Source organism: Mesitornis unicolor, unplaced genomic scaffold (assembly GCF_000695765.1).
Source record: "Mesitornis unicolor isolate BGI_N332 unplaced genomic scaffold, ASM69576v1 scaffold2409, whole genome shotgun sequence".
Classification (NCBI taxonomy): domain Eukaryota; kingdom Metazoa; phylum Chordata; class Aves; order Mesitornithiformes; family Mesitornithidae; genus Mesitornis; species Mesitornis unicolor.
The window spans coordinates 10595-29171 of record NW_010205050.1 but is presented as its reverse complement, the minus strand read 5'-3'; the positions used below and the strand labels follow the sequence as shown (position 1 = coordinate 29171).

At 37.4% G+C, this 18577-nt stretch overlaps 1 protein-coding gene across 1 annotated transcript in view; it reads left to right on the top strand.

Moving 5' to 3' along the window:
* The window catches only part of PCLO (piccolo presynaptic cytomatrix protein), a gene marked incomplete at its 5' end in the record, with an annotated part of 60848 nt that extends 43446 nt beyond the window's left edge, over positions 1 to 17402 (top strand). Inside the window, 4 exons of the mRNA XM_010191242.1 lie at positions 291 to 2499; positions 8403 to 8539; positions 16096 to 16177; positions 17251 to 17402. Of these exons, the coding sequence (XP_010189544.1) occupies positions 291 to 2499; positions 8403 to 8539; positions 16096 to 16177; positions 17251 to 17402 (2580 nt within the window). The remainder of the gene's footprint in view (positions 1 to 290; positions 2500 to 8402; positions 8540 to 16095; positions 16178 to 17250) is intronic.
* Positions 17403 to 18577: the final 1175 nt, after the last annotated feature.

Below are 18577 nucleotides of genomic sequence, written 5' to 3'. Positions count from 1 at the left end.
AGTTTCAAGAAAATAAGTAGATTTTTTGATCTTAGATTAAACAAAGTCCTAGAGAGTGTCACCTTTATTTTGTATTTGACTGCATATCTTCCTGACTTTTAGCGGACTGATGGCATTTTTTCATGCTGTTTTCTGCTGCTTATTCACAGATCCTACAAGCTTTTCTGTCCGTTAGAGAAAGTACATGGCTAAGATATAAAGCTATACCATGAAAAAAATTTAAAAAACTTGTGATTAATTTTCAATCAAGCTTCCTGAAGAGTGATTCATTTTTGTTTTTTCTATTGCAGACAAAAGGTTCCTCAAGCATAACTCCATCAGCCACTCAAAAGAAGGTGAAAAGGACTCTGCCCAACCCACCTCCAGAGGAAGCAACAGCAGGAACCCAGTCACCATATAATTCTGTGGGATCAGTTTCACGCAGAAGAATTTGTAGGACCACCACTATGGCCAGAGCCAAAATTCTTCAGGATATAGACAGGGAATTGGATCTGGTCGAACGTGAATCAGCCAAGCTTAGGAAGAAACAAGCAGAGCTAGATGAGGAGGAAAAAGAAATAGATGCTAAGCTGAGATACTTGGAAATGGGCATTAATAGGAGGAAAGAAGCCTTACTAAAAGAAAGAGAAAAGAGAGAGCGTGCCTATCTCCAAGGAGTAGCAGAAGAACGTGATTATATGTCAGATAGTGAAGTTAATAATACCAGGTCAACCAGAATAGAAACTCAACACGGCTTGGAAAGACCACGGACTGCACCCCAGACAGAATTTAACCAGTTTATGCCACCACAAACCCAGCCAGAAACACAGTTTGCCCCTGCTACAAGCCCATATGCTCAGTATCAGTATTCATCTCCTGCCCTGCCTACTCAAGCACCAACTCAGTTCACACAGCAATCACATTACCAACAACAGCAGCCTTTGTATCACCAGCAGGTTTCACCCTATCAGACCCAGACAGCTTTCCAAACAGGAGCTACTATGTCCTATACTCCACAGTCTCAACCTCCACCATCTCAACAGCCATCATATCAACTCCCATCACAGATGATGGTAATACAGCCAAAACCAAGACAAAGTACATTATATTTGGAGCCTAAGATAACAACAAACTACGATGTGATTCGCAATCAGCCTCTAATGATAGCACCAGTTTCAACTGACAATAATTATGCAGTTTCCCAGCTGGGCAGTAAATACTCTACCTTGGACTTAAGGATAGGACTAGATGAGAGAAACAGTATAGCAAGCAGCCCTATATCAAGCATATCTGCAGATTCATTCTATGCAGATATAGACCACCACCATACACCCCGAAATTATGTGCTGATTGACGATATAGGAGAACTTACTAAAGGAACAGGAGCACTTGGTTCCAGTTTTAGTCTCCATGAGAAAGATCTGACCAAAACAGATCGACTGCTTCGTACAACTGAGGCCAGGAGAGCACAAGAAGTGTCAGACTTCCTAGCACCACTGCAGACTTCTTCTAGGTTACACTCATATGTTAAAGCTGATGAAGACCCAATGGAGGACCCTTATGAGCTCAAACTTCTGAAACACCAGATAAAACAAGAGTTCCGTAGAGGTGCAGAAAGTCTTGATCATCTGGCTGGCCTGTCACAATATTACCACCCAGAGGGCAGCTACAGGCATTTTCCAAAATCTGAGAAATATAGCATAGGTAGGCTTACTCTTGAGAAACAAGCTGCTAAGCAGCTCCCAGCAGCCCTCCTTTACCAGAAGCAGTCAAAACACAAGAAAGCTTTGATAGACCCCAAACTAACAAAGTTTTCACCTATCCAAGAAAGCAGAGACCTTGAGCCTGACTATTCAAGCTATATGACTTCTAGCACTTCAACACTTGGGGGAATTACTACTAGGGCAAGGCTTCTTCAGGATGATATCACTTTTGGCCTTAGAAAAAACATCACTGACCAACAGAAATACATGGGGCCAGCACTGACTTCATCCATTGGAGCAGGCCTTGGGACTGCCCTAGGTCCAACAATGAGATCCACATTACAAGATGAAGCAGACAAGTCTTATAGCAGTGGTAGTAGATCTAGGCCCTCATCTAGACCCTCCTCAGTTTATGGGCTTGATTTGTCATTGAAAAGGGATTCATCCAGTTCTTCTTTAAGACTGAAAGCCCAAGAGGCTGAACCCCTAGATGTTTCCTTTAGCCATGCAGCACCTTCTGGAAGAACTAAACCCACCAGTCTACCTATTAGCCAAAGCAGGGGAAGGATCCCAATAGTAGCACAGAACTCAGAGGAAGAGAGCCCACTAAGTCCCGTTGGCCAGCCAATGGGAATGGCAAGAGCAGCAGCTGGACCCTTGCCACCAATATCTGCAGATACCAGGGACCAGTTTGGATCGAGCCATTCATTACCTGAGGTCCAGCAACATATGAGGGAGGAGTCACGGACTCGAGGCTATGATCGAGATATAGCCTTCATCATGGATGACTTCCAGCATGCCATGTCAGACAGTGAAGGTAATTTAGGCCTCAGACTGATATCTTACTATCACAACGCGAATCCTCATTTCTATGCATGTGTCTAATTTTTGTTATACTGCAAAGACTTGTTCTTTTTTTGTGTGTTTCTTGTACATCTTCTGTGTATCTACATTTTTGAGGATTGATTTGTTTTGTTTTATTTGATATTTTTTATTTTACCCTAGCAGCAGTTTCTGGATGGTGTTAAGCTACTCTAGCATGCTCACTGTATTGTTGTTTAATTACTTTCCTTTTGGTTTGCTTGTGCATTTTCCTTTTGCACTTGTTGACATCTACTTTTCTAATGCTACTGTGTAGAATATTCCATGTACAATACATACCCTACCATCAGTCTTTATGTGAAGCCTTCTCCAGTGACTGTGAATCATTGAACTTATTTGCAATAGTTTTTATTGGGATTTGGAAATAATCTCCTAAATCCTCTAAAAAACTGTAATAATTTTATTTGCATGAAATTCCATGACAGAATTCAAGAACTGATAATTCCATCTCCCGATGCACCACTTTAGATCTGCATTTATATAGAAATAGTGTGTTCATTAAGTACATATTGTGTGTTAGAACCATATAGAGCTTAATGTGATAGCAACATAACATTCTACATATGGTTTGTTGAAAGCATCCTGTCATGTGGACTTCTGTGCATTCAGAATTGTGATGATGTAAGATAATTTGTCATTTGGATAGTGCAAGGCAATCTCATCCTTCAATAAACTTGCATAAAGTATTTTACTTCTGTTGATGGATTATGCAGCATAGCTGGTTTTATATGCACCCCATACAACATGTCTGCCAAATAAGCACAATTGTTTCTCACTTAGGTTCAGGAAAGGAACATTTCTGATGTATTATAAATGGTGCAATTAAAAATGTTTCTTCTGAAAGTACAGCAGAATGTTAAAGCTGATGTTAAGTACTAAATAATTGCAAATTATGTATCAGTTTTGTTTGAGTCAGTTCAGACATAATATATTCCAAGTTGTTTAAAAATCATAAAGACAGTTTGAAAGAAAATGAAATTAATATGTTCGAAATTGTATGCACTTCCTTAACTTTTTCTTATGTGTATTTACTGCACAATAAAAGAGACTTTGCATGCGCTATATTGTCTGTAAATGGCAATGATTGTCTCAAAAGACACATTTGCATGATCATGAAGTAGTATGATTTATTTTTCAGATTTATATTAACCTCAATGTTCATTATTACATTATTGCTTTTTTATATAAGCTGCATCTTTCATAAGCATTAGAATATTCAATCTATTTGCCTTCCTGATACTACAATATATTGAAGAGTTCTGTTCTGTGAGTTTCTTTTCACATTTCTTAGATATTTATAATCCCTTCATGCAGACTGTGTTTCAGGGCAGGTTCAGGATCATCAACTTTCTTGATTTTTATCGAAAGTTGAAGTGTTTTCACTGTTCTTAAATCCTTAGCACACAGAGTCCTATAATTAAATTTGAAGGCAGCTGAGAGGAGCTCCCCAAATTGCAACTCATATAATTCTTCTTAAATAAGTAGATGTTATCTTGTCTCAACTTGTGACTTTTAAGGGTCATTCTAGGGGCACATTGTAAAAAGCACAGAACTTTTCCTCCTGAAAACTAAGGAAAGCCAAACTGGACCAAAATAAAAACCTCATTGGTGCTACCTCATTTAATTAGGTCTTAGGAAATTATATTTCTGCACTACAGTGTGTTATATATTTGTGCAAGGCACGCATGTTACATTTTAGGTGGAACATGTTTTAGTTTTAAATTAGTCTCTTATTGGTCACGCTCTTTCAAAAGTATTCTAACTCAATTCACATCTTCCCTATTAGATTGACACATCCCTGAATACCAGGGCTACCCCTTTCAACAATATTTTTCTAATTGCTATCAAACTTTTGTTTCTTCACAAGTAACTTATTTTTGCACCGTTTTATGGAAAGTCTTGCGAAATCAAAATATGTTATGACATTATTTTCAAATATCCTGTCTAATAGCAAGTAACTTGAATTGAAAATAATTCATATAATTTTGATATAAGGCAAAAGTGTTCCAAAGAAGCAATTGCAGTTCTTCAGAAAGTTTTGGGCTTCTTTTCTCCATACTTCACATCTCTAGTTCCCTGACAGTGCACAGCTATTCTGGTTTGTTACATCCAGCCTTTTAACAGAGTTTCGCTTGCTTTTTCTTTTTTCTTTTTTCTTTTTTCTTTTTTCTTTTTTCTTTTTTCTTTTTTCTTTTTTCTTTTTTCTTTTTTCTTTTTTCTTTTTTCTTTTTTCTTTTTTTCTTTTTTCTTTTTCTTTTTTTTTTAAACAACTGCTGCATGGTGTTGATGAAATTTCATCAAAATAAACCAGTCTTGAGCACTATTTTAGGAAAACTTCTTGTACTAAAGCTTGAATTTCCACCTTTAGTGGCTTTTAAAAATGAATGTAAGTCAAGGTATTAAATTTAAATTGTTTTTCTTCAATTCAAATCGATAGATGTGCTTCACTCTCTGTTCAATTTTTATAAGTCACATTCCATAACAAATTCCAAAAGAGAATACAAATAGGACTTTGAGGTCAAACTTACTGCTGTTCACTAAGTACACCTACACACTGCAACAAATCTTAGAAGCATGCTTCAGCACAAAAGTAGTACTAGCACTGGGATTCCAAACTTCAAATAGGTTAAAAAAAAAGTGTCGAAAGAACGCAACATCCAGAGGTTCCCATTGAAAATAAATAGTGTTTTGAGCTTTGAAACACCTTGTATTTTCTCAAGTTGCCAAGTACCATGATAACTCTGATCCAGCAAATAACTCTTTATTAACTCCAAAACTGCCACAGTTTCCACAAACCATTAAGCATGTTAAAGTTACTAATTTTCATGAATGCTGAAGCTAGTGCTCACTTTTATGAATGTAAATAGCCCCTGCTGGTCAGCTGAGAAGATATAAAATGTGCCTTTTCTCACCTAAAAGATTTTTCTTTCTTTTATATGCTTATTTCTCAATTCTGCCATAAAGTTTAGAAATTTAAAATTGCGATATGAAGATATCAAGACATCAACACAGCCAAACCCTTGTAATTTTTTCATTTGTGGGATTTACACTGATCACTATTAGTTCTTTGATCAAATTTCTTGGACTCCACAGCCTGGATTTCAATTTCACCTTACTCTGTGTGATTAACAACGTGGTACCTTACTCACTCCGGCAGGAGTGTTTTACAGGCGGAATCATTGGGCTACGTATTGTTAGCCTTGGAAAAAAGGATGCATCCTCTAAGAGTGTCAGTAATTCACCTTGGCTATTATCAGGTTTCCAGCTGAAACAAATCCCAGCGAATCAAGCCAAAAACAACTGTGCATGTGTGTACATGAGTGTGGCGTGTGTGTGTCTATATATGCATACATACATACCTTTTTAAATTTCATATAAAATATGCACATTCATCATAGTTTGATGAACAAACAGGCTGATCTGAATGGGATTCTACATATGCGCTTGCTTTTCAAAAGAAGAAATCCAGCAAAAGTTACTTCAATTGACACAAGAGGAGAAAAAAAAATACCATTTTTTCTTCTGTTCAGCTAATGACACAGACTGTGGTAGTCAGCATTAGTCTCTGGCATCAGAAAAATGAGACTGTTCATGTAAGCTTGAGTAAGAAATTCGGTCAGGATGAGTGATGAACTAGCCTGGTATGTGCAGGTAGTAGTCAGTTGGCATAAATGTGTAAAGCATAAAGGATTTGCATATTAGAGATCATAATGGTTTATTGAGAGCAATTAATCAGTAACTCATCACTAGCCAGACAAGCATCAACTTTTAGTAGTAATGTTTCTATTTAATACATATGCTAATCTAAATAATATTTTCAAACCATTAAATATTAGGTTAAATTTGTGCAGAGTTAGGAAGAAAGAGACTGCATAATATCTGAACCAAGATTAAGAATAGTCCAAAGGCCTAATGCAATATAAGATTTTTTTTTTACCACATATAAAATATTATTTTTCAAAAATCATGCATATATATTACTTCTCTTTTTGGAGAAATTTAATAAAATAGTAATGGAAAAACACTACTTTTTTTTTTCTCTCCTTAAACTTTTAGTTTAATTAGTCTTATTATGTTTACTTTAACAATTGAATGTAGAAGATTATGCCCGCTATCATTTTTCATTTTAAATTCCCTGTCGTGGAATAATTGCATTCACTCTTGTCACTATAGCAACAACAGATATTATTTAAGGTTTGCAGTTTCATAGAATCATAGAATGGTTTGGGTTGGAAGGGACCTTAAAGATCATCTATTTCCAGCACCCCTGCCTTGGGCAGGGACACCTCCCACCAGACCAGGTTGCCCAAAGCCCTGTCCAACCTGGCCTTGAACACTTCCCAGGAGGGGTCATCCACAGCTTCCCTGGGCAACCTGTGCCAGTGTCTCACCACACTCACAGTAAAGACTTTCTTCCTAATATCTAGTCTAAATCTACTCCCTTCCAGTTTAAAACCATTACTGCTTGTCCTATCACTACAACCCTTCTAAAAAGTCCCTCTCTAGCTTTCCTGTAGGCCCCCTTCAGGTACTGGAAGGCCGCAGTAAGGTCTCCCCAGAGCCTTCTCTTCTCCAGGCTAAACAACTCCAATGACTTCATGCTCTCTTCATAGGATAGGTGTTCCATAGTCCTGATCATCTTTATGGCCCTCCTCTGGACTTCCTCCATCAGCTTGGTGCCCTTCTTATGGTGGGGGCCCAGAGCTGAACTCAGTACTACAGGTGGGATCACACAAGACCAGATTAGAGAAGGAGAATCATCTCCCTGCACCTGCCGGCCACACTTCTTTAATGTAGCTCAGTATTTTTGGTGGTTTCGCTGAAACAAATACTGTCTTTCTTTCAAAAGTTATCTTGCTTATTGAAGCATAAAATTCAGACTTTCATTACATTCTAATTTGCTGTACATAGTTTTGGTTTACACTGATGGGCAATGTAGATTAAAATAGGTATGTTGTATAGTGGAAATATCATTAAACACATAGGAGCTGATTCTGATCCCAGTGGAGTAAAACCTATGTCAGTTGACTCAATAGTCAGTAGGCAAAAATATGTGTATTTGCAAAATTGATTTTAATTAAATAGTATTGTTTGATCCCCAAAGGTTGTCTAACACAATAGAATTTATACAGGTTTAAAACTGTTGCAAATGTAAGATTAAGAGTCTTATAGAATTACTGTAGAAAGAACATTCTGGATATCTTTCCACGCACAAAGTTTTGTACTGCAAAGTCGGGGGATGGAATTCAAAATGAGAACACAAAGAGTATAGATTGCTTCATATCTTTTATTTAGAATGATACTGATTTCATAAAGGAGTCTCATTTTTCTTATAAGTAGGTGTAGATTGTTTCCAAAATATTTTGAACAATATTCTATTCAGAAGTTTGTGAAGTAATGGAGGTTGGGTTTTGAGGGGTTTTTTTTGGGAGGGTTGGTTTTGTTGTTTTGTTCGTTTAATTTGTTGGGGGTTTTTTTTCCTAGCTTACTGCAGAATAACTAATTTGGCTATTTTTCTTCATCAACCTTTTAAGAAATATGTGAAATTTACTGTGTATTTCTGAGCTGCTAGAAGAAAGGAAATTACTATAGCACTTGGCAGGGGGCTTCCTCTGCTATTTAATATCCATAGTTTTGACATAAACAGAATCTTTTCACTTTGTTTTATCACTTACAGCAAAATTGTGCCTGAGTTCAATGTCTCAAGTCTCACCTCTAACTTTGCTTTAGCTGCATGGCCAATTATAACCACTATGCATGTTTGCTATGCACAATGCACATGATTGCCCTTTGCCAAGCACTGGACCAGAACATTTGACCTGTCCTTGGTTTTCAAAGCCTATCATCTCCGTCGTGAAGAAACAGATTGGTTTGACAAGCCCAGGGAGTCTCGTCTGGAGAATGGACATGGCCTCGACAGAAGGCTGCCAGAGAAGCTGGCCCACTCTCGACCACTAAGTCAACACCAAGATCAAGTAAGCTATCAAGTAAGCAGTGCCTTTAGTTTTATCAATGCTTGACAATTTAAGTATACTGTCCAATAGTGTAGAGGCTACAAGATTAATCAAATTCCATCTACATTCAGCTGAAGTGCTGTTGAACCTATATTTGTCATCAGTACTTGATGTTGAAATTAGACTGACATTCATCTGCAATTCAGTATTAATTTTTCAGGTCTTCTTTTGTTTTTTGAAACATATCTGAAAGGAGTTAATCTGCTAACCAGAACTATCTATACATTAAGTATTTCTATTAACAATTACAATAAAATAAATAGTCCTATATTACCTTATAAGCTTTATCCCATCCAAATTTAAGCCCTTTCTTTTTGCAGTTTAAGGAAAAGAGTTGCTTTATCCTGTTGATATTTGTTCCCATTTTTAGTTGGTCTGTATAATCCCAACAGACTGCGATCAATTTCTGAATAAATCAGCAGGACTTTTTCAATCTAATAATTAGATTCTATAAACCTAGAATGTTTCATTTATTATAGCGAGAAAGGAAAATACCATATTCTGCTTTTCAAGATTGCCAACTTCGAAATATATTTCACCTTAGAGGATCACATATCCTCTTTGCATTAATGAAGTTCATATATTTCAAATCTTGAAGTTCTTCACTTGATTGTTTCAGTTATCAATTTTACTGACTGATTGAGATTAAGCTCTTTTCCATGAGATGCAATAGATGCAAGAGAAAGTATTGCATGCCCTCTCTGTGCTACTTAATAGCATATATTGATCATGTTAATTCGTCATGTAACATATAAACAGGAATATCCCACTATTGTGCAGCCTTAGAAACTTTTTTGCTGGTGAGCATTTTTACTGACATTTGACAAAAGAATGTAGGTTTTATGTAATGAGGATGTAGGTTTTATGAAGTAAGCATTCAAGTATCTTACAACACAAGTTGTCATTTATTTTTCCCTCTTTTCCTATCTCTAGTTTTCTCATCTAGTATCTCTAGATTTACACAGCCTAGGTTGTACTGAGCCTACCCATTTCTTGTTGAGAAAGAACTTTTTACAGGATACAAGTCTTAGAGCAATCTATTCAAATAACTCACTCTATGAACCAACTTTGTTGTAGGATAAAGGATGTTTTAACAACTTTTAATATCACTGACAATAGATAAAAAATTGCCTATCTGAGCACTTTAATCCTCATGAGAAGCATGCTTTATTCTCAGTATACATAATTGTATTTGACCACTACATCATCATGATGTAAAATTAAAAATTTGGTTTGAAGATCAGATTTGTCCAAGAAGAGGGTTATTATTATCCTGAACTCTATGATATGGAGGTTATCTGTGGGATGTTTTTAAATTTTAGAACTCCAGAGCTTTTACCCTGGGAAACAGTTGCAGGGCAAGTTCCTAGTCACAAAGGTCCAATCTTTGTTTTTCCTCTGATGTACAGCACTACACTAGGACCTGTTGAAAGACTTCAGTAAAAAAATTTTCAGGAGAAAGGTTAAGGGGCCTGAAAGTTCCGGTTTTCTTAGTTTATTTCTAGAAGGAAAATAGGTAGTTTTTCCTCCATCAAGCTGTTGTGATATTCCTGTGTTTATATGGAAACAGAGATACCGCATTTAAAATCTTACTAGACATTTTGTAAAATATGAGATTTTGTATCCCATACAAAAAATGGGATTGTAAAATATGGAATGTAAATCGGAGAGGGAACGTGTTTTCAGTAATTCTGTGTGGTGTTGTGTAAATCCTCTGTAGAAGAAAAGTGATACAGAAGGAGAAGCTTTACAACAGTTCCCTCTTCATCTGTTTCCATCCAGGTTAGCTACTGTCATTGACCCACTGGTGCAAAGTAGTATCAGTGTGTCTGCAGAAGAGATAAACACCAATTCTCAACAACTCTGCATCATCTACCTTGTCAGAAATGTTACTCAAAGCCTGTGTGTGTTTTATATCTTCTGTGAACATTTGTTTGAGTTAACTGTAAAAAAAAATATTTTCAGACACATCCAGAAATTAAATTACTTTACAACAAGATAAAAAGAGTCAGAGCCATTTAAAAATGTTTCATTAGCTCCACATTGAATTCTGAAAGTATAGCATTTAGCAATAGAAACAAATAAATCAATATTAATATCTCCATTTTATGGGAACATTTTGTATTTTAAAGGTGTTAAGAAAGATAATTTTCAGGTCAATGAGTGTGCTGAGGCAGTGTAAACTCTCTCTAAAGGCTTTTTCAATCCTGTGTCTTCTGTAGCAAGAAAGTTACTGTATTTGTTGTCCCATGCTGTCTGTCACCTGCGTCCAAGAAGAATGTACTCTGGAGCCAAAAATGGCAAATCATTCTTCATCCTGACTATCTGAACAGGTCCACCTTCACCCAGAGTTTGCTTTGTCGCAGAGTCTTTCCTGAAATCAGTTAGGATGACAGTTTCCTTGTTACTGTAGTAATTAAGCCATTGAAACTCCTTTAATGTCCTTTACTGAGCACAAACCAGACACAAAAGTACTTGCATCAGTAGCACTAACCTGCTTGTAATGTATCAAAGTTTCCAAATATACTTACTCACTATAAATTCTCCACTATATTTTCTTCTTTGTAAAAAATGTGAATATTTTCCTGACCACTACAACATTTGTTTTCCAGAAGATTTTGTTTCATATGTGTGAAACATCAATTTCCTTACCATAGATGAAACTAGAACTGCTTGATTATGTCCCACAAAGTTTGTGCAGTTAAAGGTAATAAATAAAGCACAGCTAGGCTTTTGAAGCAAGAGTGCAACAGAATGACAACCCTGAACTTCCAGGTTTCCATGGATTTCTTATAACCTAGCAGATTAAACTCACACACTGTATTATTAACATTAAAATGTATTTGTTTCTATAGGAACTTCTTCAGTGCTACATAGTGTTCTTAAATCACATTAAATTGCAGTGCAGTTTAGTATTTTAATAGCTGTTTCCCAGCATAACGATTCTGAACTGCTTACCTGCGGAGGGTAAACATGGCTTAAACCTAATCAATGCATAATCTAGTGCAGGTCTCTCATTGATCCCTGTTTACCTCAGTTTGCTTAGTCACTGCCAGTTGACCAGCAACTTCTTTAAATCTCCAGACAAAAGACAGGCTTTTTTTGTCACTATTTTCTGTGAAATTGATTTGTATATTCTGAGCTAAACTGACTGTTTCGAGCAGGTAGGGAAGGAACAGTAGGAGGAGATGCCAGGGGAGGTCATGAAGTCATGACATGGAGATGGACAGTATGAGTATATTAGCAGGAGACAAGTAACTTCTCAGTGAGGGTTTTTAAATACAGAACCTTCCATGATCATAGGTGGATCTTTTTAAGCCCAAAAGGAATAATAAAATCCCAAACTCATCATAATACCACTCTTGCCATCAGTTTACTTTAGCAACAGTTTTCTAATCACAAAAAGAAAGCTAGGGCTCTAGAAACGCAGCCTTTTGAATGTTAATCCTTTATTTCTAAAGGCCCTCAAAAAGTACATTTGTCTTGGCTCATGGGTGTGTCCCATTACCTTGAAATTTAAGTCACACCTTTTTAGGGACACTTAACTATTTAGAAATTATGAAAAACTGAGTCATAAGCTAAGCAATGGGGTTTAATTGAGAAAATACCATTTGTGACAGAGATTGGGAAGGCTTTCTGAAAACTTTTGTTCCACATTTTTTAAGTCCATGGTGCTTAGTCTTGATTGTTTTCCAACTAGCAAGGAGATTTCATTTTAGTTTATAGTAAACTGCATTCTCTGTTTGAGGCTTGAAGGGGGAGGCATTTTGTGATTCATATTCTCTGGAAATGCAATAAGAAATAGGACGTTTCCAAATTTAGTGTAATTCTTAAAATATCTAATGAATTAATTGTTAGCCGCCCCCTTACTGTAATTCAAGATGGATTTTAGCAGGCAGTTTCTCATTTTTTAGTCTCCCAGAAACATTCTCACTGCATGACAGGGTGACTTCTAAACTGCAAGTCAGAGTTCTGCACTGACCTCGCCGCAGAAGCAAAGGCCACTCACTTTGCAATTTATCAATGAGCAGGAACATTGTATTTGTTAAGTTTTTCTTCAGTACTTCTTTTGCAAAAATTCTCCAGCACCAGGGATCTACCAGTCAAGAAAACTTTCTACCTTTAGGATTTCTAGACAACTTGATGTTCATGCTCAGCACAGAAGGGATGTTCAAAAGGGCAGGATCGCCTTAGCTGTGGGAATTCTTGATACCAGCTTTCACAGGGCTTGTGTGCTCATACAGATACCTGTGGTATTTGGAAATTGGGGTCTAACCCATTGCATTCAGCATCCAGTATCCTGTTTCTGGATAACTAACTCAGGTAGACTTTCCTTTAAAAGCTTTATTTCCCAAAGCACTCAACCCGGTGTAGCTGCTGAGATTCACCTTATCAGACCCAGTCTAAGATATTGGTGGAATGGTATGTGTAGCACCATTTGAAAAAAAAATATAGCTTTGATGACCTGATCCAAAGACCAGTTAATATGTTAAAGCTATTGCTATGGACTTTGCCTGGAATACTACAATACACTTGATGCACTTATTTTCTTAAATATCTCAATACAGAAATTTATTTTTCTTAATCGTCCTCTTTGCTTTATAAAATTCCCTTAGACGAGGCTTTCATAGAGTTTCTTTATCAGACAAAATGTGTAAAGACAGCAAAGGCAAAATAAGTGTATATTTAAACTGATTTTCTGTAACAGTATTAGAAAACCTCAGCACATTTATTTGCCATTCATTCCATACTTTGGAGGGTCTTTGAGCTGACTAATAACATGAAACATGTCACCAAAGCTTAAATTCCTGGAGGAAGCACTTTATATTCCAGTTTTCATTTAACTCACTGGGATGCAGCCCCCAAGGGCCCACTGAGTAATATACAGAAAGATGTGACCTGAGACCCATGTCAGCTCAAAGAGCGCAAAAAAAGGGAAGATAAGCTGGCAAGTCGAAATGTGTCTGTGCTCAGAAGAGGACAGCATTGCCAGTGCTGAACTGCAAGAATTATTCCTGGAGCGTGCTGAACACTCCCATAAAGGGAAGGAAACTATCTCCATGGCAAGGCCAGATGGCAGGAATCTGTGATTTTTTGTAGAAAATAAGCAGGATCAAGTAATCTTTTGCCCTATGACCTAAATCTGGTCTCGAGGACTTACACATCCTCTGTTCATGTAGCCTTGCAGCAGAGGGACTTCTACTGCACCATGTCTCAGGTTTAATGCTGTCATGTCTGCGCAACTTCATTGGGGTCCATCGGTATCTTCACTGATGCAGCTGGGGTAACTGTCAGTTAGAAGGACTCTGGCATATATTCAAGTGAAGGGAAATCACCTTTAGGAGAAGTTAGATGGAAACACAAAATAATGTGTTTTACAAGGTTTCAAATTTACCACTATTTTTTCCTATTTATTCTGCCACTTTCAGACAAATACTGTTCTGAAGGTAAATACCTAATGACATGTTGAGTTTAAGTACTGATTCCCACCAACAATGGAAAACAGCATGCTAACCTGAATGCTTATAAACTTTAATGCCCTTATTCATAATGATATGAATCACCACAATTTATGTTTATCATAAAATTCTGAAAGTAATGAGGAAGTAACAGACTGAAGTAGGAGATGGTCTGTATTTTCTGATATATTTGTCAGAAAAAATATACACTATGACATTGAATAGTCTTGGATTATTATTTGTTCAAAAAACCAATATCTTGATAAAGAAAAATAAGATAGAGCAGTTTAAAAAAAAAGAAGTGAACTGAAGTTTATGAGCTTCAGTGTTCCTCATTTAAATTGCTCCCAATAAACTGGAGCCCAGCTAAGGAGCTGTTCAAATGTGTTTATACTGCTTCTCTTGAATTGCATCATTTTGTATTGCTTTATTTAATTAAAAATAAAATTAAATATATTATTTCAAAAAATTTACATTTTTTTGTAAGCCACATGCGACAAAAACATTTTTTTCGTGTTAAATTACACTTGCTGAATTTCTGATAGTGTCATTGAAAACATAGCAATGTCCCTATCCATTTATAAGTGTGGAAGTCTCATGGCACTTCATATACTTCTGGTAGTATTAGAACCTATGTCCTAGCAAAATTCCATGATAAGTCCTAAAGTCTGCCTGATCTCAAGTTCTGATTTATTCTGGACTACTTGTCCACTACCAAATCGATGATGTCTTTTTTGTCTGAAATTAGTTACAGTCAATACTACTCTCAGTGAGTTACAGGAGGATTTCAGCCTTCTAGGTGCAACGTCATCCGCTGGATAAGAAACTGAATTATGACAAAAGACATATAAATTCTTCTGCTCACTGTGTGATGGAGCTAAGCAACTCCCTTGTCTTATCTGTTTCCTTTCCCGTCATTTATGTGTGCTTTCCATTAACAATATAAACTCTCCAGGGCAAAAACTAGGTTTGAAGTGCTTAGTTCAGAAGGAGCTTAATCCCTTTAAATGCTTCTTAAATATAAATAACAGTAATAAACTCTTGGCAGCAGACTGCTGATATACTCAGACTGCTGCATATCCATGCTGATGAATACTGTCCCATCGGCTCCTTGAATCTGCCTCCGCCAGGTCCCACCCCGCTGACACACAGTCTGAGCAGTCACAGGCAGTCAGGCTCTCACCTCTTGCTCTGGGTGCAGTGCTCAGGCTCAGCATCAACGTGACAAAGAGGTAATGGGCACTGCTTTGCTTCCAAAAGACCAAAACTCCACGTGAAGAGCATGTGTGATAGCTATGAGGTGTGTGAGTGTTGCAACAAACACTCTCTGCAAAGGCATTTTGGTAAGGGCTCATGGCAATCATCCCTGGCAACGGGATTAATCCCAGCTGCATGTCCCCTCCTGTGCCTGTGTTGTGGGGCAGGTGGGATCATCCCAGCTGGAAAACTGGCTCTTTAATGCATCTTGTAGAGATGTGTTGCTTTCAGTTTTGACACTTTCCAGTATCAGCCCAAGTAAACGTTGCACATTTTCATATAGAATGTAGTCCTAAGAGTTTTAGCTTAGCTTTTTCAAAAGGCTTTTGAAATTTGATGAAAAGAGGTACATTGGAATATGTGGTTTTGTCAAAACTAAAGCAGTAACTCATGGCTGTTTACACATTCACCTACCATCTGTATGAACAGGATTGTATCATATTTACAGGAATTATGTTTAATTTCATTCTTCTCTTGAACATTACTTGGGCAAAGGATTAATGTTAAGAGAATCTACAGAAGATAGTGAGCACTTTCTAGTCATTAGGAAATAAAAATCAGAACTAAAGCCATATTCAAAATTAATTTGACTTTATGGAAGGAAATGTTCATTCCCTGCAGAAGGATTTTGCAGTCTGACAGATGCCTTGAAACTTGTAGGGGAGCATTTGAATTGGGAAATTATAATATTTCCCTGAATAAAGAAAGTTTGTTTGCTTGTTTCTGTTTCAACTGTCTAAAATTATTGATACAATTAGTGGTATTTTATCTTTTTATGACATTTGTATTTGTGTTCCTCAGATAAATGGGAAGCCCCTGCAGTACCTTTTCCCCCATGCAAGGCTCAAACTACTGAGAGACCCAAAGGATCACACAGTTTCAGGTAAAAAGAAATCAACCACCCTCTACAAGACATGGTAATTAATTTGATTAGCATGATTTATGCAAAAGATTTGCAGTATTGAAAATACTTCCTGTGTCAAATGCAGGAGGAAATTTAGCAGTCATTTTAAATCCTGCTAGTTGGTTGTAACAGAATGCAGCAGTGTGGAAAAAAGGTCACAACATCCGTTCAAGATACATAAGCTGTACAGACATTAAAAACTGACAGAAAATCTGTTGTGTTATACATATGAGCAATCTATTTGGCTGTTGCTTTTTATATAACTATATTCTCTGTATGAGAAGTTTTTGTAAAATAGACTTGTGTAGGTGTTGAACATGTACAGAAATGAGAATTTTTTTTCTTTCTGTACTGGAACTATTCTACAGAGGGGGGTAGCAGAACTATCAGATGCCGTTGTTCTGTGATATCTTCATATAGAGACATTTATTACAGGACTTCAGATTTATTCTCTTTTCCCTAATGCTAACACAAATGTTCATGTAAGTCTGAGTCTGCTTGCAAAGGAGGTGAAAGTAGCAATGGTTGTGTTCATTCACCTCCCGGACTGTGAGCAGGCATGCACTGTGATGTTTTCATGTTTCAAATTGCAAAAGTCTGCCAGTTGCAAGATCTAGCACAGGTAAGGTCTGTCTGTTGGAGCTTTTGCCAGGGCACCCTTTCTCACATTTAACGCTGCTAAGGGACTCTTTCTCTTTTTTTCAATATGGTGTTTATCTTCTTGCAGAGGTACATGCTTTAAGTGGTTTTGTCGTGGAACCATCAGACTTTCTTTTAACTCAAAGATTTCTAATAGTGTGTGTCAAACCCTGTTTCTGCGCAGAAGTAATTACCGACTGCCAGCTCTAGTGTTCCCTTGAGCATTAAGTATAAACTGGCACAAACCTAGTTGAATTGCTAAATATTGTTTTCACAGGGTTTCTGGCAGTAAAATCTTGATCAATTCCACCCCCAGTATCCACCTCATATTTAGGGTGTTAAGTGAATGTTCTGTATATATTATGAGGTATTTTCTTGCTAGTCAGCAGCGTAACACCCACTGATGATTTCAGGATACAGAAAGCCCCCTCCACCCCCACAGCACAGCCTGAAAGAAGCTGCCTGGTCTGCAGTCGTGTCGGCCTCCACTGCCCTGGGCCCTAGCAGTCCAGAGGAGCTCCTTGACATCCTGGTGGAGATATTTGCCCTGCAGGGTGATGAGTAATGCTGTGATACAGGCTGCTCTCTTACTCAAGAACAAGTGGAATTGCAGCCACACAACCGTGTATAGCTTGTGATTTAATGTTGCTGAAGGCCTGCTCTCCCATGTAAAGTTACCCTCATGCAATGTAAAATGTCTGTTCCAAATACTTGACTAGCTTTCATGCTGCCAACCACAGCAACACACTGTGCACCAAGGTAAATGCCTTGTAAGCAATGACTGGAAAACCAAGGTGTAGCTATTGACCTCCCATTTACTAATGCCCTGCACAGCATGTGGTCACACACGATCACATATTCACTCAGGATCCTGCTAAGGTTTCAGAGCCCACACTGGGATTGTTCGCTGCTGTAGCTATGCTATACTGTACCTAAATTCTAATTGGAGTAAGCAAGCTTGGCTATGTGTCTAAAAGCTTCAGTCATACTTTTGGTCTTTAGTCCACATACACTTGTGGAGACCTACACAGACGTACTTCTATATGATGTACATCTAGATTTCCCTACAAATATGAAAAAGTTTAAACGCAAATTGTACAGAAAAAAAGCCAAATGTGAAATAGTGTACCAATTGGGAGGACCTGAGCCAGAAGTAATTGTTGTATTTTTCACTTCTTGTACACCTTGGAAGTACCATACCTCTTTGACTTCATATCTCCCTTCCTCCCCCTCTCTCAAAGTCTGAAGGATTAGAGTACACAGAAACTCTTTAAATGCATAGTGCTTTCTGCTTAGCCTTTCCAAGTGGCCTCTCCCAGAGTCACACACATGGGGTTTATTAACTTTTTTAAAAATTCAGTTTTGAGTAACTGCAAACTAATAGCAAGTATTTTGATTATTAACCAGATGATTACTATTAACCAAAAGCTGACTTAGAAATCTATTATACTGTGAAAGTTACTGAAATTATTGCTAAATTAAGAAACATGTACTCTTATACCACCCCAGCTACCTCACTGCTAGATTACTGGATTTTCCTCTAGATGCCATGGTTAGTTGGTTGGCTGAGTGGTTTCTTTCCCATCCTTGTTTCTTTGTTTCTTCCCTTTCTCTCTTTCTTCTGCTCTGCCTTTCTCCTTCTCCCTCTTTTGCTCGTGAGAAGCACCAAAATGGGGTGTTGAATCATTTAATTTAACTGGTTGCCTTATACTAGTGGCATCAGTAAAAAAAAACCCCAGA